Source organism: Sardina pilchardus, chromosome 24 (genome assembly GCF_963854185.1).
Source record: "Sardina pilchardus chromosome 24, fSarPil1.1, whole genome shotgun sequence".
In the NCBI taxonomy this organism is placed as follows: domain Eukaryota; kingdom Metazoa; phylum Chordata; class Actinopteri; order Clupeiformes; family Clupeidae; genus Sardina; species Sardina pilchardus.
The window spans coordinates 7212150-7234892 of NC_085017.1; the positions used below are offsets into that span (position 1 = coordinate 7212150).

A 22743-nucleotide genomic window follows, 5' to 3' on the forward strand; every position below is an offset into this window, starting at 1 on the left:
GCAACAATTACTCATGCCAAACTCACTATACAGGTCAGATAACAGTGAGGAGAGTTACTGAATATAGATTTTTGAGACTGGCTTATGCCTTTGAGTTTGCCAATCCGTGTATGTGATGTGTGGTTTGGACTAGGTTATGACATGCCTTCACATTGTTGCAATATAATAATATGATGTTTTGAGCCACGCATACACTAATGGACAAATACAATGAATGCAAATAAATTAAAGAATGACATCCTCTCAAATAATTTGGTTTTAGACATTAATGCAATGGAGAGTTACAATCTCAATCTATCCACGAATCTTCAGACTGTGAAATACAAATACAATGAAATACAATGTATTTGACGATTCACAATATATATATAATGTTTTTTTTTTTAATTATTATCTATTTATTTATTTTTGTCAAATTCAACTTGGACCTCTCTAAGAAGAGACCTGACCTGACTCCCGAGAGCTCAAAGGTGTCTTTGGTGAAGTGCTTGGAGCAGAAGTAGATGAAGTCGCTCTGGGGGTCCCACGGGCCTTGCCCCTGTGGGCCTGTGCGCCGGGAGTTGAGGATCCAAAGGGCCCTCCGGGGGTTTTCCCTTTTGGGTAACCTAGCAGCAAATCACAGGGTAAGCGCCACAGCGCAGTACATCACATATGACACTTAAACGCAAACACTTAATGTCTTTAAATTACTGAGAATGTATTTGACAAAATAAAACACACACACACACACACACCCTCTCTCTCTGACTATGAAATACCAATTCCACCAATTCCACCAATTCCAAGCAAAAAGATCTGCAAACTACAGTGTATTTGACTAATATTCTTCAATTTCTCATTTGACATCTGGACAATGACGCTAACACCTGACTAGGCTATGAAGCAAAGGTTTAGCTCTGAAATGTATTTTGCGTAGCCTAATCAGATTAAGGTAGGTTATGAATTGACTCATTCATCTGACCTGTGGAAAGTGATGCCAGCCTTCCGGGAGTCTCTGGTGTCACGGGACTTGCAGCCACCAGCAGAACAGTGTCTCGGCATCTGTGGTCACCCAGGGAGGAATGGGTCAGTACAGGTCAGCAAAATTAGATTCAATTAAAAGCCTCACAAAAGAGACTGAAAGTTCATTTTGTTAGGCTACTCTGGGTGAAGACATCAGTCATTCATAAACCAATGTAGCCACTAAAACTAAAACCAGGATCATATGGATTCTATCACCACTTTTTTAATCTTTAAAAAATACTGCGGAAATCATGGCATGGAAACCACATTAACAACTTATTAATGATGTTAATTATTAATGTTATAATTGATTATAATGTTCGGTTAAAGTCCTGACAGTCAGCTACGCATGCGCATCAACAGCAAACAAGTCCAATCTAACGCTAGTCTACTCCATAGACAGTAAAAGATAGGTCTACTCTGAAGCTTTGAGAGGGGCCAGTCAGAATACTGTCGAATTCAATTGCAAATCTTGCAGCAAAAATACGTATTGTCCTCATCCTGAACTGTATCTAATGGTTTATCTAACCTAACCTACAAAGAGGTTACCTAATAATATCAATGACACGTTTGTGCAATGTTAACGTTAATGTTACTGGCGGGAGGAGGCAGGCTACAATACCCCGTGCAAGCAGAGTCAATCAATTTTGAGGGGAATACGGTTCTCAGTATTGTTCACTGTTAAAGACCTTGACCACATCGGGTTAGTTTGTCGTGTTACTCCATTCCTACGTCTCATTTAAGCCTGTTTTGTGAAATACTCACTCACCACGAATGAAGACCTCACGAAGATGGCGGTTTTCCTCTTCCGCTGATTTCTCCTCCCCCTCTGGCTCTGGCTGCGTGCGTATGTTTGACACGCCCATTGTACGTGAGAATAAGTTCAAGCAGTGAATAGGCTATGTAGGCCCTATCCTGTATGTGTAGCCAATAGCCATCATGTTAATGTTAAGATTTATTTAGGTCTCTATGTCATTTAAGATGATGTAGCCATGCTGTCATCCACCCAGTTAGATTAAAAAAGGCATAGAGTTTTAATGGGCACATTTGAGTAGATTGCATTTAGTTTGTGTGTGACATCAAACAGTGGTTCTTATTTAATTATGCTAAAGACATCAGCAACAGCTGTGTTTTTTGCTTCTCTGTGCCCTTTTTGTAGCTGGAAACACCTGGCAGGGCTTTTGACCTCCCATAAGGCCCCTTTGTGGACCCTATAGGCTCCCCCTGTTGAGGACCACTGCTGAGAACCACTTGATTGAACGAGGAACAGACAGTAAGGGACTTTTAACATTTATTATGTGTAATATCTGGAATACTGATACAAATATCATTGATAGCCTACAGGTTTCATACTCCTAGCCATGTAAATGAAAAAAAAGCTATTGCATTATGTTGACTCAAGGTTTGGGCCTATTGTATTGACATACAATCAACGAGGCTTTAATGACTATTGAGTGAAAATCGTGGAGATAATCTGGAGATATAACAGATATTATCATGTTTTATGGCCCCTTATACAAATATTATCTACAACAAATAACAAGGAAAAATATATACACAGGGAGTAGAGGATCAAAGAAGACCAAACAAATGCAAAAAAAGAGAGACTTCTTGTGGAGTTAGCATTTCATCTGGGAAGAGGCAGAGCCTTCGTCACTGATGAGGTCTGGCCTAAAGAACAACATTTAGAATTGTGTTGATGATAAGGCATTGGAGGATGCATTGGTACATTATTGAATTGATTCATAAATTCCATTTATTTTCTAAATAAAGGCCTTAGCTATATAGGTAAGAGATACATTGTCTCTGTTACCACTATACTGTTTCCACTCGAGATATTAGTTGAACCTCTGACTTACCCCTTCACTATAAGTTACATCAGTGTTGATTGTGCCTCGAACTTGGTTATCGAAGACTTGTGGTGCGTGTGTTATTTGTTGATCACCTAATGGTTCTGGTGACAAAAAGGGAAAAAAAAGATCAAATTTAATACCACGGCCAAAGAAGTAAATAAATAAATAAATAAATTCATTAATTAATTGAAAGAAATGAAATAATAAAACAACATAATTTGTATGCATGTTTTTGTATGGATGGTTTGCTTGTGAATTGCATGCATGCTCATATCTTTTTTTCATACCAGTGATGTTCATTGGGCATTGAATATCACTCCCTACTCTGTTGCCAATAATGATTGGATGGTTAATAATTTCTCCATTATTTGCTGATATATTAAAACTGTATCCTAAAACAGAGAGATAAAAAGAGAAAATATGCAATAAGTTAATTGTAGCCTAAATGAATACCTCTCAAAGCATTTTAGTTTAACGGACATATTACAAGCCATTACATGGAGAATCATACCCTGAGGTTGTTGTTGTCCAGCCATGATTCAGTGCAGTCTTCAGGAGGCGCAACAAGGGCCTTTAGTAGCCTACACAAGAAGACACATACAGTATGGGTTTGGTTTCGTACAAAAGAAGTACACATATAAGGGTTTGGTTTCAGATAAAGAATGTCAAACTCTTGACCTTGAAACATGTCTCACACCTACCAAATCATAGGACATGAGGATATGGGGATACTTTACATTCACCACCAATTCTATTTAATTTCCACTTGTGCTCAATGTTGTTCCAAGCATACTGTAAGAAGAGTTTGAAAGTGTACCCTTTGTACAATGGCTACACAAAATATGGACATTAGGCTTGTAATAGTAAAGGCAATCTGAAGGAATCACATGGAGCAAATTTAAAGGGGTTGGTGGTGCTAGGAGTGAGGGGAAATTTCCAGTAACTAGCAACATCTTATAGCTGTCTACTCGGGTGGTAGTCCAATTGGCTCTGAGGTCAACCTTCCTAATGGGCTAGTTTAAATCAGACCTGTTTCAAGAGGACAGAGTTTGTTGACGACGCTAATGCCTTCATGTAGTTCATTATGTTTGTGTGTGACATCAAACAGTCTAAAGGCATCAGCAACACCTGTGTTTTTATGCTCGACTGTGCCCTTTTTGTAGCTCCTCCTGTTGAGGACCACTGCTGAGAACCGCTCTCCTACTGATTGAACGAGGAACAGACCATATGACACAGGTAAGGGACTTTTAACATTTATTAAGTGTAATATCTGGAATTAATACAAATCCCCCTCATGCAGGTGTTCACATTTAAATGAAAAGATTTACGTCAATAAATGCATTACGTCAAATCAAGGGGTGGGCCTGTATTGTATTGAAATACAGTCAATGAGGCTTTAATTCAAACTCTGGATAATCATGATACAGTCTATAACAGAGACCTTTCAAACCTATAGGCAGCACATACACAAACAACTGGATTTAGTTATTTCATTGTTTTTGCATTGGTGAATCCCAAATATGCATAAAAGCGCTTGAAAATGTTTACAGCCAACTAAAAGCACCCAATGTGTCCACTTTTGTTAATTTTTGGAGGCTGTAGCCTGATATCTTGATACTTGGGGTTCTTAAGAAGTGAAAATTAGATGTCTTATTTTTTTGGTCACACTGGTCAATTACAATACATATCTCTATAAGCTGTGTTCTCAACAAAAGGTTACAGAAGGGTTTGTTAATATATAATTCATAGATATTATATTTTATCCCTAAAAACATTGTTACTTACAATGTTTTCTGATTCATGGAATAATAAAGAGATATCCAAAAATCCTTCTGTAAAAAAAGCTTATAATAAAAAAACAATCATTTCCAACCTGACTTTATCCAATGTTCTTCTGTTTTCGAAATACATGCACATTTGTGCATAGTAGATAATTCCCAATATTTGTTAGTGTTTTCACTATGTTAAGCACTAAGTTGACTTGATTAAAATGTGCAGAATGTGCTTAATTAGATATGAATGAATATAGTTTTTGATAAGGAAAAACTACGTTCAATACTACATTACCCACAATGCTTTATGAGTTGCATAACCAGAAAGTTCTGGGGGAAAAAAACAGCCTGTTCAAAACTGTGATGCTTTGCAAGCAGCTCTTGTTCTTATACGTTCAGTCCAGTTGTCTATTAAGTTTTCTGGCTAGCACCTGTAATATCTTGTTAATAGAGAAAAACTATATAAATTCCGTGAGGTAAAAAAAACACACACGTGCGCCCAAGAGATGGATGAAAGATACGTTCGCTCCAGCTGCAAATGTTTTACACCACCTGGGTCATAGGAGCTGGTTTTGAGTGGTTCTCTTAAACAACAGATACCAGACTGCATCTGTTGCCTCTGCTTTATCTATTGTCACGTCAAGAAAATGTACTCGCAATACATTTGTCTTGTCGTTAGCACACTTTTTTGGAGCAGTTTTGGAAAGTTCTATTTGAAAACAGTCAAAAGAAAACAGTCACTCACCAAATCGAAGTACAGTGCACGCTGGAATATGACAGAACAACGTTACAGGTTAGGCTTGACTTTGAAGGGTAAACACCTACATGTATTACAGTTTGGTGTTATCTGTGTGTAGCATGAGAGGGGAGGCTCCAATGACTTCCGATGAAGGAGGAAGGAAGCTGCAGTTGTGGAGTGAGCTGTGTTTATAACTCTCGGTGACCCCATCCCTCTGAATGCACCAAGATCTTGAAAAGCCTGTTAGACCAGAGTAGAGTGTGTGTGTGTGTGTGTGTGTGTGTGTGTGTGTGTGTGTGTGTGTGTGTGTGTGTGTGTGTGTGTGTGTGTGTGTGTGTGTGTGTGTGTGTGTGTGTGTGTGTGTGTGTGTGCGCGCGCGTAGGTGTACGTGCATGTGTGTGTAGGCTACGTGCCTGTCTGTGAGTACTTATCATTCCATCCAGCTGCAGTGGTAGTTTCTGTTCACTTTGTCCATTTCTGTTTATTTAGGTCATGTAAAAAAGAGTTGTTCACACAACGACGTCAACAACAGCTACATTTTCGAAACCCCAACATACTGTTACTTTTACAGTTAATCATCAGTAAAGACTCTTTCAACTGCATCAACAAACATGTACGTCCCTGTGTGGCATATCCTGTGACAAAGAAAACAATGTTGATATAGCGTTTCAGCCAGAAACCACAGCTCTCTACATCTTCTTAGCCTCAACATAGTACAGTGTGCATACCGTAATTAGCCATGGGGCTTATACATTGATTTTGATAAAATTCTTCAGCTATGAGGTTAATACACGGGGGCAGTAAATATGGTATTGATATGGTTTTATTTATCTCAACTTGCATAAAACACTGTCCTGCGGCTTATGCACAATGCGGCAAATGCACAGGACATTTCTGTACATCATGTTTGCAGTCTCTGCACTTCTCAGTTATGCCTCAACAAAGTCAACTGCACAAATATATAAGAAGATAACCAATGACAGGTGTCCAATCATTATCTTACTGATATGTCAGGTTCGACGATGCGAGTCACTGTTATCTCAGGTCAGATGAAACAATAGAGTGACATGAACCCTAACTAACCCTAATTCACTGTTACACTGTAATGATATGTCAGGTTTGATTATATGAGTCAATGTCGGGACAGATTAAATAATTCGTTATTATGACATTGATGAAGCCTTTTTGCATCATGTGTGATTGGGAAAGGTCAGAGAATGTAAGGTAATACTTTATGAAGGTATCAATATAAGAGTGACATGACACTATCGGGAACACGTGACACTGTCATGACAAATGAACCCTAACCCCTAACCCTACCTCTAATCCTAACTCTAATCTTAATCTTAACCCTAACCCTAACCCCAACAAAAAATGTAACGACAGAAGCATCATAAAAGTTGTTTAGAAATAAATGCCAAACATTTATGACTTGTTTATAATGTTTATGACATGTTCATGACAGTTTCATGTCACTCTTATGCATACCTTCAAGTGTAACTGAAGTAAATGTTCTTTTATTTCACTTGATTGATTGATATATTAGCTACAAACTGACTGATTATTATGAGTGAGGAAGCATATACCACTTCAAGCCTTTTTTGTTTTTATTTCACATTTTTATTTTGATAAGACAATGACATGATAATATAAAAATAAACAATGCTATAACAATCACAAAACAATGTTCACATTTGTATTAAACAAGGTCCCAGGACACGGTAGTCTGGCTATCACCATACTAAGCTCAATCTTTTAAGATTGAACATTAGTATGGGGAGACTGCGCTTTGTGTCTACTGCACAAGAGGCGTGATCAATGGGCATCATTCAAATGACTTCGTACGCGCTTTTCGTACGTCCTTCAACCAATCAGACCAACGATCCAGTGCGTCTTTTGGATAAGCTAGTTTCTGATTGGAGCCAAAGGTTCTGGCAGGGAACAGAGGAGATAGATATGCAGGATTCCAGCCTGAGCTGCCGGGTGAAATCCAAATTCGCCGGAAGTTCAGGCAGGGTTCAACCAGTCTAAGGACACGGTTGATTTGTCACTTCTTGCCCTAACATGAAGAGAACAAAGTTTGAACATATTTTCCCCAAAGTCTATTCACCAAAGATTATTGCATGAAAATTAGTATTTATGTCCCAGACCCCTGTACACAAATATGTACTATATGTGGAGAGCCTAAACGCACAGCATTTGTGATGTCAGAACTATACCCCACAATGAGCGACTTCTCATTGGATAATGCGCTCCTTTGAGCAAACATGCATTGGCAATATACTCACAGTATCAAGGTAATTCACGTCATTCTTGATGCTCCCATCCACCTGATTATTATCAATCCGTGAATCGTTTTCTATGTCGGGTAGATTCTCTTGATTTGCTACAGAAACAGAGTCAAGTCAAGTTTATTATAGTGTGTGTCATACGTGGGTCATTCAATGTGCTTTAAACAAAAGCAAAGAGTAATTGTAAATAAAAGCATAACAGAAACAGTAATCTCATTCACCTATTAGGTAGGTCTCTATAACTACATTTATGACTGTCATTCTTCTTATACTTCATACCTGGGACATTTATTTCACTTGAAATGTCTTTTCCAACTCTGTTGTTAGTGATTTGAGACTTGTTTACAATTCTTCCTCTAGAGGGTGCAGATGTTTTTGCTTCCTCTATAAAGAACAAAAAAGAACAGGGAAGATGGTTAAAACAATTGTGTGAAATAAATCATTTTTTGTTTGTTTTTTAAATTCTTTTGTAATATTACAATTCAAGAGATGGATTCAACAATAGCTGTTTTTGGTTAACATAATGCTACTGGAAACCTTTGGGGCCACAATAAAGCAAAACATGCCATGGTTATTATAATTACCCTTAGCTCTCATTGAACTGAAAGTATGTATGTTTGACATCTTCGTATAATGCCCCGGACAGCTGTTTGAAGCAAGGAAGAGAAGGATCTATTAAAATGAATGGAGAGGTTTGTGAGACTACAAACATTTAAAAGTACATCACATGAAACAACATTTACATCGGACGTGATCAATGTGAACATTTCCCCCCCAGCTGCTCAAAAGAGCTAAATGAAGTAGTTGTGAAAAAGTTGTGACTGAGGTTCCTTTCCATCCCTTTCAGTCCAGCGTCACAACATGGATGATGCAACATTAACATATATCACAAGCAAAAATACCAAAATAAGATGATATAACATTGACTACTTCCTCCTTCACCCCCAGCCCTGCAACAAGAAACAAATAACTTACTTTAGACACCAGCAGAGGAATGGAGCAACACAATTATATCCACCACTTCTGTGCAACCCTGGCCAAGACTGACTGGAAGTACAACAACGCGGACTTAAATGAGTACTATGAGCTCCCCTCCCCCCACCTGGGCGTGTCTTGAAAGAATCTTCCTCCCTCCTAGAATGATATAGAGATAGAGAGAGAGAGAGAGAGAGAGAGAGAGAGAGAGAAACCATGACACAAAACTAAGTAACACCTCCATCTCTGATTGAGGCGTATAGCAGTTAAATAATTTCGTAAATAACACTAGAAAACACTTTGATCTACAGTATTTAGACTCAAATTATCCAGCTCTAGACAACCATCTTTGTTTTACCCTCACTCTTTTACCCATTAGTTATGACTAATGTCTACTTTTAAACATAGGCCCCCTCAGATAATTTACCATTCAGAAGCAGAAGAGGGGCAGCACACATACACTACCAGTGATTAGTCCTGTGTAATAAAGGAACATTAGTGCAAGTGACCGTGTGATGAGGAGAATGAGAGGAGTGATGAGAAAGAGAGATAGAGTGAGAGAGACAGTGAGACGGAGAGAGAGACTGAGTGAAACTTGCCATTGAATGAAGGCGGAAGGGAACAATACAGAATGGCAAGAAGCACACAATGGCTTCCACACCTGCACGGGCGCTACTGTTTCTTCAGGGTCATTCCACGCCAAATCAACCAGAGCCCACGCACTTGCGTCTCAAAAAAATCTGAAAAAAATACCATGTGTGCCTATGTTACCCAGGAGACACTCTGTAAAATGTTTTTGTGCTAAGATCAATACTTTTCAAGTAACAGCCAGTTTTACAGGGGGAGGGGGGTGTCAAATTTGTTCTACCTCTATTTTTTGTCAAAGTTCACAAGCTCATCGCTCAAGAACTAGAATCTGTAGGAGGCTCAAATTTTGCAGGCTGGTGCATAAGTAGGAATAGTATGCAGTAAAATCACCACGAGTAGTCTGGATGATCCTGCATGGTCATAGCAGTCCCTCAAAGTTGATCAAAATTGTATTGGAGTTTTTGGCTGGGTTCTGTTTAGGCCTTCAGAAGACACATTTTTACTCAACATAGACTCTTGGGTTTTTTTTCTTATTGAGATAAGTAGAAACACTCTCCGAAAAAGCAATGAAGAGAAAAGAAAATCCATCAGGGACTGAACAGCAGACCTCACAAGTTTGAAAAATAAATTTGGATCTCATATTCAGAGCACCCTAACACCTTGTGGGAATATACAAAGATTTTTTTTATATATTTTTCTATGATCTGCATTACCTCTTCTTTTTAAAAACACCAATTTGACTTGTCTTATGCAAATCTTTCTTTTTCATTTCCCACCCTGAACAAGGGCAAAATGCACCATAGAGATCTATTGAGAGATTTGTTTTGTATAGAGTAACCACTAGGTGCCACTAAAATCACTGAATCACTGAAATTTCCGGGTGGGGACAAAACATATTGATCTCAATGGTGCATTTTGTCCATGTTTAGGGTGGAAAATGAAAAAGAAAGATTTGCATAAGACAAGTCAAATTGGTGTTTTTAAAAAGAAGAGGTAATGCAGATTATAGAAAAAAATATAAAAAAAATCTTTGTATATTCCCACAAGGTGTTAGGGTGCTCTGAATATGAGATAAAAATTTATTTTTCAAACTTGTGAGGTCTGCTGTTCAGTCCCTGATGGATTTTCTTTTCTCTTCATTGCTTTTTCAGAGAGTGTTTCTACTGATCTCAATAAGAGAAAAAAAAATCAAGAGCCTATGTTGAGTAAAAATATGTCTTCTGTAAGCCTAAACAGAGCCCAGCCAAGAACTCCAATAAAATTTTGATCAACTTTGAGGGACTGCTATGACCATGCAGGATCATCCAGACTACTCATGGTGATTTTACTGCATACTATTCCTATTTATGCACCAGCCTGCAAAATTTGAGCCTCCTACAGATTCTAGTTCTTGAGCAATGAGCTTGTGAACTTTGACAAAAAATAGAGGTAGAACAAATTTGACACCCCCCTCCCCCTGTAAAACTGGCTATTGCTTGAAAGGTATTGATCTTAGCACAAAAACATTTTACAGAGTGTCTCCTGGGTAACATAGGCACACATGGTATTTTTTTCAGATTTTTTTGAGACGCAAGTGCGTGGGCTCTGGTTGATTTGGCGTGGAATGACCCTTCAACGTTGTTTCGGGGGGTGGGGCAGATGCTGCACCATAGGTTACGACATGCCCATAGGTTACCCAAAACACTTAGCTATGTTTTTATAAACAGAAATGCCATTGTGAGCCCTTTTAAGGAGATGCTCTTTAAATCTCATTGTACTCAATAAAGGCTTTCAATTTCAATTGCATTTCGTGTGGACAGTGTAGACATCTTAGACCTATCCGCCAGATTTCCATGCTGTGCATTAGCTGATTAGCCGGTTCTGCCATAACACTGGTGTGCTTGAGGGAGAGCCAGGTGTGTTTGGTGTTAGTATTATTCTATTCAGTCCCCTCCATAAGTATTGGAACACATGCTAAAGCTGTCTATAAAGAGGAATATAAAATCATCTTTTGGAAATTAAGCTTAATGCCTTAAATGAAAAAATGAGGGAATATTCAACCTTTAAGGACATTTTCTTTGTGAATTAATAATGTATCGTAAATAAATAAATGTGTTCCTTAAAATACAGGGTTATTAAGTATTGGAATGCCTATGTTAGCCCTGTGTTAAAATTCCCATAGAGGCAGGCAGATGTTTTTTTGTTTTGTTTTCTAAATGCCAGTTATTTCATGGATCCAGGACACTATGCACCCCGAGAAAGTCCCCTATAGGCCTTTGGAATTAAAATCACCCCACATCATCAGATTTTTTATTCTTTTTTATAGTCAACTTTAGAATGTGTTCCAATACTTATGAAGGGGACGGTATATGATGATTTACACTGTGGACATATTTTATAATAGGCTGGGTGAACCCTGCCTGAACTTAGTATGGTGAAAACCAGACTAATTTTTATAAAGGTGTACCAGGAACATTCTTGCCTTCATTAACGGCATGCTGTCTCACAAGAGTATCTCAACTAGCTGGCTAGGATTAAGCATTCCCCTTGGCCAACCTATGAGCCTGGTCAGTCACGTCAGTGGCACGCTGAGGCCCTTCTCATCTGCTGATACAGCAACAGGAGACTCCTCCACTGCTGTCCTGCTCCTCATTGCCTTCATCAATAGCGGTGTGATAATCGGAAGAATCGGGAGAGTTCATGAAATCCTTGTGGGCCGGGCTGATTACTCTGTGCTAAAAAGTGCACAAGATAAAATTTACATCTTTCACAACTTTTTTCTTGCTTTTGTTTTCTTTTTTCTGTTTTTGCCACTTACAGGCTCATACATGTTATTGCAAGTGTCTTACATCAGGGAAAGGATCCCCTACAGAGAGATATCTTTAACTAGCCTGGTCATACCACACCCTCGTACTAATATCGTACAGAGGGTCTGGACCTACTCCAATCGCTAGCATTCGGTCGTGACAACTATGGAGACTACAACGTGCATATGCTCGATGTCATCATTAACACCTGCCTCCCCCCATTCCCCCCCGTTCGCTGATTGGTCCGGTCAGAATGCATCCTGAGAAATCTAGTTCAATGGGACAGACCCAGACGTAATGGTGAAGGGAAATGAAAATTGAGCGGAAGCTTACGGATGGCTATGCCAAGCTAATCTTTAACTGTACAAAAACTCTGGAGAATGAGACTGGAACAGAAACTATATGAGACTACACATTGTTCATTGTTAACAAGACAAAAACACATTTTTCATAAAGCAAACTGTTCACTGAATGTAATTGACTTTAATAAAGTGTAAAATACATTCACAGAAGTGTTACAGACATCTGGGGGGTATTCCATGTATGTGCTTTAGTGACGAGCCTGGGTAAGTTAACTCAGAGTAAGTGGTAAACCTCCTAACAGAAAAGCTGTATGGCTAAATTCTCCCAACAAAACTAAATGTACAAGTTAACATACCCAGATTTGTCACTAAACCATGTACTTGGAGTACACCCTAGTCAATTTCATTAGGCCATAAAATCAACAATGGCACAGGCTGACATCACGGGTGGGTCAATATCCAGCATATTTTGCACCCTCAACCTATTTTTTCCGAGCACTTCTCCCTCAGTACTAGTTGTTGCTAAGTTACGGAAAGTTTCCACTGACACTTCCGCCTTCGTCCCTAGTGAATTGTTTACAGTTCTGTGAACTCTGAACTTCACAGGGTTTGTATGTAGAAATTAGGCCCTGCCAGCACATAAGAACACATTTGGTGGTCACAGACCATAATACAAAAAAGAGGAGGAATTAGGAGACCATGGCAACAGATGCATGTTCTTTGAGCTGTATAAACTGTAGCCAGCATGTAGCAGTTCATGGAATGTAGGCGCTTCCTCCCCATCAGCCTGGGCAGGCTTGTTGGCACATAAGTCATTGTGTGTGTGTGTGTGTGTGTGTGTGTGTGTGTGTGTGTGTGTTCATGTTGCAGTACGTCATTGGCCTCTATTCCACCATCGGGAGATCCATGTCCATACAAACTGTAGAGCCCTTCTGAATATATGAAACCACATCTGTTCATCAGACGGTGCGACAGCTTTTTGGTCTGTAGCAGAGGAGAAATGCACACAGAGCATTGTGATTAGGATACAGTACCTTCTTCAAATGACTTTGGATGATGTCATGTGCTATGTGTTATTATACAAGTGTTATCATCACGCACACACACATACACACATTCACACGCACACAATACGCACGCACTCTCACTCACTCACTCACACACACTCTCACTCACTCACTCACTCACTCACTCACTCACACTCTCTCTCTCTCTCTCTCTCTCTCTCACACACACACACACAGTGCTTTGAAGTCAACTCACCACACGCACACACGCACACACGCACACACACACACACACACACACACACACACACACACACACACACACACACACACACACACACACACACAGTGCTCTGTCAACTCACCATCTAAAACTGTGTCTGTGTTGATGTTCTCACTGACGGTGTTGTCCTCGATGTTTGGCTCATGTGTAATGTCCTGGTCCGAATTTCCTTCAGTGGGAGAATTGGAAACAAAAGAGACCGTTGGATAGTATTCGAAAACGCACCAGCTTTTGCCAGGTGTGAAATTACAGTAACACCCACTACTCCACATTCCCCAAACATTCCCCCAACTGTTCATGGGTCCATGACAAGAGTGACAGCTGACAAACTTACCTTTAATGTTCAGTTGACTTGAAATGTTTTTGGCTGTGTTGTTTTTCACAGTAGCTTTATTCTGAACTAAAAAAAAACAAGAAGAAAATATATAATTATATTATTCACTATGTCACATTAAATATTCACTTTTCACATTTATATGCAAAACACAGGTCTTATGTGTTTTCATAAGAAGCAGGCATACAAATTGAACTTACTTGGCATTTTGACAGTCTTTTCAGATCAGAAGCTCAGCGTCTAAAATGTCAACAAAACAGATAATACGGATTAAGGTTACGAGTACGACAACAAAATAGGGATAATATATACACACACATACTGACTTAATGTAAATAATCAGCTTTTTCCCCTTCACATCCCAAAGTGAAGTGAGACTCATCCGTAGTCTGAACGAAGACAGGCTTCACCCAAAAGATTCACCCATATCTCTAAATTATAGGCCTACTATGACGTTAAGTGTTACAAACAAAGGGGGACATGATCTGTTGTTCTAACTCAGAGGGCTCATCCCTCAAGACGGTTGTTATTAGGAGCACCCTAACTTGCATATGACCTAGCAGCCATAGGTGAATGAGGCGTGAAAGCAACCCCCCCCCCCTTTTTGTTGATAAACAAAAGGTCTCTAGATAGGCTCCCACTGAATTCCAGCAGTTGAAGGATAAACATAGGATACTCTTAATGCAGACCAAAGACACAAGAGATAGCCCCACACATGGGTACAAAAACCGAGAGGCAAAAATCACAATAGATACAAGTAGGCCTACGCGTCATGCAGTAGCCTAGCCTATCCCTTATCTGATAAAACTCGTTCCTACGTTTTAGAATAGCCCAGAGCCATATCTCTCTGGCTCTGTAATAGCCTACGTTTGTATAGGCGTTCTGTGAAGTTATCATTGCTTGATGTCAAAGACCCACTGCACTTGCGCTCAGCTGTTACGGCGTGTGTTGTGCGCACGCTCCAGATGCGGGCATAATCATGAGGAAGGGAATGGTGAATAATAGACTGTTCACGTATCTACCCGTAACATCGAGTTCCTAAGTCTTTTGAGGATTTGTCTCAAGGTCAAGTCTCATCCATCATTTCAACTGAGTATAGCCTACGAACCAGTTATCATTCGACTGTGCGTAGGCCTAGTTTGATTTAGAAGTGCGTCGGCTATGCGCGTAGCCAACTAGTGTAAGTTCATTAACCAGCAATGTTAGCCTGGCTACTTCCTTTAACTTTCAAAATAGCTCACGAGCGCTTAAACACATGTATCCAGTTGACTTATTCTATTCTTTGAAAATTATGAGAGCTCTTAAGCCTATCTGGGCTAACTCACCATCACTCTGACTGGCAGAGAGAAAGTTCTGAATTCTACACAGATCCAGTATCTTGAAGTATTTTCAAGCGACTTTGCAAAAACACAAACCCGAAGTCGCCTAATAGTCCAAGAGCATTAGCTCAAAATAAGATCAAACCCGGAACAAATTAGTAACAAGCTGAATTTTTCAGGATATGTTCAGAATACCTTTAGGAATAACATACTAAAAGTCCCCGTGAATCCCCCTTGTGCTCTCTGAGATATTCAAGATGGCGTCCAAAATGCCCGCTATTTGGAGATTTTTCCACATCTCAGGCTTAAAACCTAATACAAATGCAATTAAAAGGTCAAAATATATGTTTTTTAGGGTAAGTAAGTCAAGTTCATCATTAGTTTCTTGAATGGAGACATGTCATAATAATACAGTTACCTCCATAAGTATTGGAAAACATGCTAAAGTTGACTGTATAAAATCGTCTTTTGGAAATTGATCTTAATGCCTTAAATGGAAAAAAATAGGATACATCCAACCTTTAAGGACATCAATTTTGTTTGTGAATAAGTATCATAATGGTTTTATTTCAGTTAAGCTATTAGCTGGTTTCATTCTCATTGAGCTCAATGCAATTCAAACCAGCTAATAGGCTAACTGAAATAAAACCATGCTAATCTCTTGGTGTTTATTTTGGACGCCATCTTGAATATCTCAGAGAGCACAAGGGGGATTCACGGGGACTTTTAGTATGTTATTCCTAAAGGTATTCTGAACATATCCTGAAAAATTCAGCTTGTTACTAATTTGTTCCGGGTTTGACCCTATTACTACTGGACTATAACGAGCGGACTTGGCAACACTGCTCGTATCTAGCCTACCACGTTATCCTCAGAGCGCAGACTTCTCGTTTTGAACACAGCAATGTGTGCGACGGCTAAACCAGACTCGATTTACCATTTCTTCAAGAACTATGTTAAACTTTGCCATGCATAAAAGTCTTTTAAAAGTCCATTCATAAAACTTCACTTACCTATTGTGGATGTAAGGTGTGTAGATATTTTAGATAGCTCCTACGCGTAAGACTCCACTTAGTGACTACGTGAGAAATAGCTGTGTTTTTACGGCAACAGTTAAGTCGACCAGAATTTGCCGGGGGTGGGGTCGGAGGTAGGGACAATACCCAGAGCCAGAGTTTTATCTACCGCTCTGGCGAAACCGAAATGAAACCAATTTATGTGGATGTGCGGATTCGTTCACATATGATCTTTTTTTTTTTAACTAGTTCAAAATCCAGAACACCATGTAGCATGTACACTCAATGTTACGAAATTATTTGGTTTGGGGGCCTACGACTGACTATATAGCGTAGCCTATAATTGCGGCTGCTTCCTCTACCTAGCCTAGGGACTATTTACAGGCACAGATCCAATGTGCTCCAGAATGACACAACAAACATGACCAAACAATAAAGATAAATTAGTTAAACATAAAAAAGATGGAAATTAAAATACATATACATATACAATAATAACAAGTGAATAAAAGTCAATGCTCAATAACAATATAGGCCTAGATCCTTTTATTAATCCTTTAACAGGAAAGTACAGTGTCACAGCAGCTTCTAAACAGACATAACACCACACATTAACTCACATATATACAGACCTAATAAGTTAATAATAAGTAAAAAAAAAAAAACTCAAAAACTATACATAACTAACTAAATAAAGTTATTTTTGTGCATTAGAGTCTTATGGCAGCTGGAATGAAAGGATTTCCTATAGGCTACCTTTCTGACTTGCACACTGGTGCAATCAGTCTTTGACTGTTCAGTGTTCTGGTCCCTGCCACCAGGGACCAGAATGTATTTATTTATAAATAATAAAAATAATAATAAAAAAATAATGCTAATAATAATAATAGTTAAAAAAAAATAAACAACTAAATTACTTAGGTAGCCTTATAAAGCCTATTTAAAATTTGTGACGTTGTGAGAACAAATATTCAATTTGATTTTAAAAGAATACACTATCGAAGCAGTTCTTAGTTCAGGAGGCAGGGAATTCTAATGGGGGTGGAGTGACTAAAGGCAACATGTGCTGAATTTGAGTTAATGGGTATGCAAGCCCTTTACCTGAGGATCTTATGGACACTGGTTCTCAAGCTGTGGTAGCCTACGGGTAGCACTGGTGGTACGCAGACTCTCTGTTGTGGTACTCTGGCAGTCTCCAATATGTTTTATTTCATGAAGACAGAATAATCACTTCAAATGATATAAAAATATCTATAATGCCCCCCCCCAAAAAAAAACAACAACAACGACAACAACAACAACAAAAAACAATGCAAAACAATAAGTACAATGTAAAATATATTTAAACTGGCCTATACACTACCGCAGAAGTGTAGGAGGGAGCTACACCCATCAATGCTTTAAAAATAATCAGAAGTACTTTAAAATCAATTCTTTACTTTACTGTAGCCAATGGCTCAATGGCTCAATGTGATGATATCTGTGTTCTTGTCAGTATTCTGGCTGCGACATTTTGGGTAAGCTGGAGGTTGTTTGGGTCTGTTTTGTCAGTCCAGCAAAAAAATGTGTTTCAGTAGTCTCGATTATATAAAAGCATGAACCAGTCTGCTTGACTCTTGCCCCTCCTAGCTCCTTCCCCTAACTAATGTTCTGTTTAGGCGTTTTTCTACTGAAAGAGAACCCATTTTGGAACCAGTTCTGTGCGTCATCAACATCTGTGTTTCATGCAAAAGAAAAGGATGCATAAACGGGAGAATGATATGTACAGTTGTTCTGTAGACACTGCAGTAATGAACTCTTTAAAATGCAAGTCAACGTCTGCAGTTTAATGCTAAATTCAGTTGATGCCTCAAAGCAACATTCTACATAGCATTATAGTATTATTACCCATGATGATCTCATGTGGGATGTCTAGTTTATTTTTACACAGCTAGATTATAATGAAGGATATAAGTAGTTACTTAACTCAGATATCATGGGGGTTTTCGGATATTTTTTATTTAATGTATATAATTGTAAAATACCCAATATCTCAGCCGACCCAATATGACACATGAACCCTAATCCTAACGTTGTGACAAAAACAGGATGACACTTAATGACAGAAGCGTTATGTCATAAATGTTTATGACTGGTTTGTAATGTTGACACCTTCATGACAGTGTCATGTCACTCTTAATAATGAACAGATAGAAGAAAAAGAAGAATGGATTTGGAGTGACATTTCTTGCGTGTGTGTAAAAGTGCGAGGTTGATGCTGAACGCGTGAGTGTCCAGCCAGATGCGTAAGAGTTGTCAACTCAAATTTGTAGATGCGCGAAGGGTTTAAATCAGTACTCGCACGTGTGCGCCTTTTTTATTTTTTCTACTCGCACACTCTATTTTCTAGGTGCATATGCGACGGTGTACTCGCACTGTACAGCCCTGTTTAGCATACACTACCACTGTGCATCACTCCACCCAACACTGTCCATACAAACTAGTGTCATCTTTAGAGTGTTGGTCATTTTCCTAGTACCAAAGTGATCTAGAAACTCAGTCAGGATGGAGGTCAGTCAGGAAACAGACTTCTATTCTTTCAGTCAAAGCGCATCAAGGAAGAGAAACAAACAAGATTCACCCAAGAGATTCTCCTGTATCTCTAGCTTATACATGACTTTAAGGGCTACGTTTTCAAATGTGTTCACTCTGGGACCCGGTTTCAAAAAGCTTCGTTTTAGGGCTATGCGTTTACAGGATTCATTTGGACGATCGACCAAAACAATGCAAAACATCTGCCTTTAACCCAAAACGCATCTCTGTGTGGATGGCCCCTAAGTGTAACAAATGGGGGGCTGTTGTGTGATCTGCCCCCAAGACGGTTGTTAATTAGGAGCACCCCAACTTGCATACGGCCAGATGCTAGCAGCCACCAATGGGAGGTGTGAAAGGCCCTCATCCTTGCCCATCTAGTGTATACAATAGAGATTCACACCTGGGGTTTTTTTACAGGACAACTGTCATATCATTCTCCCATTCATGCATCTCATTAACTTTTGTTTTGCATGCAACACCCATTATTGATGACACACCCTTGGTTCAGTTCAAAACGGTCTGGTTCACTAGACAGTTCCACGGTTCAAAGAATTCTGAATGGAACCGGTTCACTGTTGGTAGACAAACGCCTTTTGAGGCTATGAGAGATGCTCGGAAAACGACTCCTCCCTAACTTGTAGCCTAGGCCAGGGATTCCCATACTGTAGTAAACGTACCACCGAGCTGCTTCAGGGATACGCAAGATGAAAAGGGTGGAAAGGTGTTAAAAAATATACAGCGCCCTCCACAATTATTGGCACCCCTGGTTAAGATGCGTTAAAAGCCTTAAAATAAATACATTTTTTAGTCATAACAGCAACAGGAGTACAATGGGTAAAAGAGTGAGGGTAAAACAAAGGTGGTTGTCTGGATAGTTTGAGATCAAAGTGTTTTCTAGTGTTATTTACGAAATTATTTAACTGTTATAGGCCTCAAGCGGAGATGGAGGTGTTACTTAGTTTTGTGTCATGGTTTCTCTCTCTCTCTCTCTATCTCTATATAATTTTAGGAGGGAGGAAGATTCTTTCAAGACACGCCCAGGTGGGGGGAGGGGAGCTCATAGTACTCATTTAAGTCCGCGTTGTTGTACTTCCAGTCAGTCTTGGCCAGGGTTGCACAGAAGTGGTGGATATCATTGTGTTGCTCCATTCCTCTGCTGGTGTCTAAAGTAAGTTATTTGTTTCTTGTTGCAGGGGTGGGGGTGAAGGAGGAAGTAGTCAATGTTGTATCATCTTATTTTGGTATTTTTGTTTGTGATATCACTGTTAATGTTGCATCATCCATGTTGTGACGCTGGACTGAAAGGGATGGAAAGGAACCTCAGTCACAACTACTTCTTTTTAGCTCTTTTGAGCAGCTGGGGGGAAATGTTCACATTCATTGATTACGTCCGATGTAAATGTTGTTTCATGTGGTGTACTTTTAAATGTTTGTAGTCTCACAAACCTCTCCATTCATTTTAATAGATCCTTCTCTTCCTTGCTTCAAACAGCTGTCCGGGGCATTATACGAAGATGTTCAATTCAATGTTCAGTTCAATGAGAGCTAAGGGTAATTATAATAACCATGGCATGTTTTGCTTTATTGTGGCCCCAAAGGTTTCCAGTAGCATTATGTTAACCAAAAACAGCTATTGTTGAATCCATCTCTTGAATTGTAATATTACAAAAGCATTTAAAAAACAAACAAAAAAATGATTTATTTCTCACAATTGTTTTAACCATCTTCCCTGTTCTTTTTTGTTCTTTATAGAGGAAGCAAAAACATCTGCACCCTCTAGAGGAAGAATTGTAAACAAGTCTCAAATCACTAACAACAGAGTTGGAAAAGACATTTCAAGTGAAATAAATGTCCCAGGTGTGAAGTATAAGAAGATTGACGGTCATAAATGTAGTTATAGAGACCTACCTAATAGGTGAATGAGATTACTGTTTCTGTTATGCTTTTATTTACAATTACTCTTTGCTTTTGTTTAAAGCACATTGAATGACTCACGTATGACACACACTATAATAAACTTGACTTGACTCTGTTTCTGTAGCAAATCAAGAGAATCTACCCGACATAGAAAATGATTCACGGATTGATAAAAATCAGGTTAATGGGAGCATCAAGAATGACGTGAATTACCTTTGATACTGTGAGTATATTTTCCCAATGCATGTTTGCTCAAAGGAGCGCATTATCCAATGAGAAGTTGTTCATTGTGGGGTATAGTTCTGACATCACAAATGCTGTGCGTTTAGGCTCTCCACATATAGTATATGTGTTTGTGTACAGGGGTCTGGGACATAAATACTAATTTTCATGCAATAATCTTTGGTGAATAGACTTTGGGGAAAATATGTTCAGACTTTGTTCTCTTCATGTCAGGCCAAGAAGTGACAAATCAACCGTGTCCTTAGACTGGTTGAACCCTGCCTGAACTTCCGGCGAATTTGGATTTCACCCGGCAGCTCAGGCTGGAATCCTGCACATCTATCTCCTCTGTTCCCTGCCAGAACCTTTGGCTCCAATCAGAAACTAGCTTATCCAAAAGACGCACTGGATCGTTGGTCTGATTGGTTGAAGGACGTACGAAGCGCGTACGAAGTCATTTGAATGATGCCCATTGATCACGCCTCTTGTGCAGTAGACACAAAGCACAGCCTCCCCATAATGTTCAATCTTAAAAGATTGAGCTTAGTATGGTGATAGCCAGACTACCGTGTCCTGGGACCTTGTTTAATACAAATGTGAACATTGTTTTGTGATTGTTATAGCATTGTTTATTTTTATATTATCATGTCATTGTCTTATCAAAATAAAAATGTGAAATAAAAACAAAAAAGGCTTGAAGTGTTATATGCTTCCTCACTCTCATAATAATCAGTCAGTTTGTAGCTAAAACATCAATCAATCAAGTGAAATAAAAGAAAATTTACTTCAGTTACACTTGAAGGTATGCATAAGAGTGACATGAAACTGTCATGAACATGTCATAAACATTAGAAACAAGTCATAAATGTTTGGCATTTATTTCTAAACAACTTTTATGATGCTTCTGTCGTTACATTTTTGTTGGGGTTAGGGTTAGGGTTAAGAATTAGAGTTATGATTAGAGGTAGGGTTAGGGCTAGGGGTCATGACAGTGTCATGTGTTCCCGATAGTGTCATGTCACTCTTATATTGATACCTTCAAGTAAAGTGTTACCTTACATTCTCTGACCTTTCCCAATCACACATGATGCAAAAAGGCTTCATCAATGTCATAATAACGAATTATTTAATCTGTCCCGACATTGACTCATATCATCAAACCTGACATATCATTACAGTGTAACAGTGAGTTAGGGTTCATGTGCCATGTCGAGTCATGTCACTCTTATGTAGATACCTTCAAATAGTGCGTTACCAAATTGTTTAATCTGACCTGAGATAACAGTGACTCGCATCGTCAAACCTGACATATCAGTAAGATAATGATTGGACACCTGTCCTTGGTTATCTTCTTATATATTTGTGCAGTTGACTTTGTTGAGGCATAACTGAGAAGTGCAGAGACTGCAAACATGATGTACAGAAATGTCCTGTGTATTTGCCGCATTGTGCATAAGCCACAGGACAGTGTTTTATGCAAGTTGAGATAAATAAAACCATATTAATACCATACAGTCTCATCGTTACATCTTTGTAATTAATTAATGAATAAATAAATAATTTTGAATCTGGTTATAATTTATGAACTTTATAGTAGGCTACGTTTTTATTTAAAAATGGGTTAAAAAAGTTTGGGAACCACTGACCTAGGCTGGATCATTCCCCTCATATCCTTAAGGGTTAATTAAGATTGCATTTTATTTTTCACTTTTCGTTTTTCAGGTTTGTGTACATATTTATCCATAGCAGGCTACTTTGTTGAA

At 38.9% G+C, this 22743-nt stretch overlaps 1 protein-coding gene and 1 long non-coding RNA gene across 2 annotated transcripts in view; both read right to left on the minus strand.

Moving 5' to 3' along the window:
* Positions 1–1829, minus strand: part of thap7 (THAP domain containing 7) — a 5579-nt gene extending 3750 nt beyond the window's left edge. Inside the window, exons 1-3 of the mRNA XM_062530101.1 lie at positions 1772–1829; positions 962–1041; positions 450–605 (exon numbers count right to left, since the gene is read on the minus strand). Of these exons, the coding sequence (XP_062386085.1) occupies positions 450–605; positions 962–1041 (236 nt within the window). The 5' untranslated portion in view covers positions 1772–1829. The remainder of the gene's footprint in view (positions 1–449; positions 606–961; positions 1042–1771) is intronic.
* Positions 1830–2260: 431 nt separating this feature from the next.
* LOC134072543 (uncharacterized) lies at positions 2261–5648 on the minus strand. The gene is made up of 5 exons (XR_009937178.1): positions 5373–5648; positions 3367–3436; positions 3143–3247; positions 2862–2956; positions 2261–2673 (listed from the first exon to the last, which is right to left on the minus strand). It is a non-coding gene; the product is annotated as an uncharacterized LOC134072543 (long non-coding RNA).
* Between the last annotated feature and the right edge of the window lie 17095 nt (positions 5649–22743).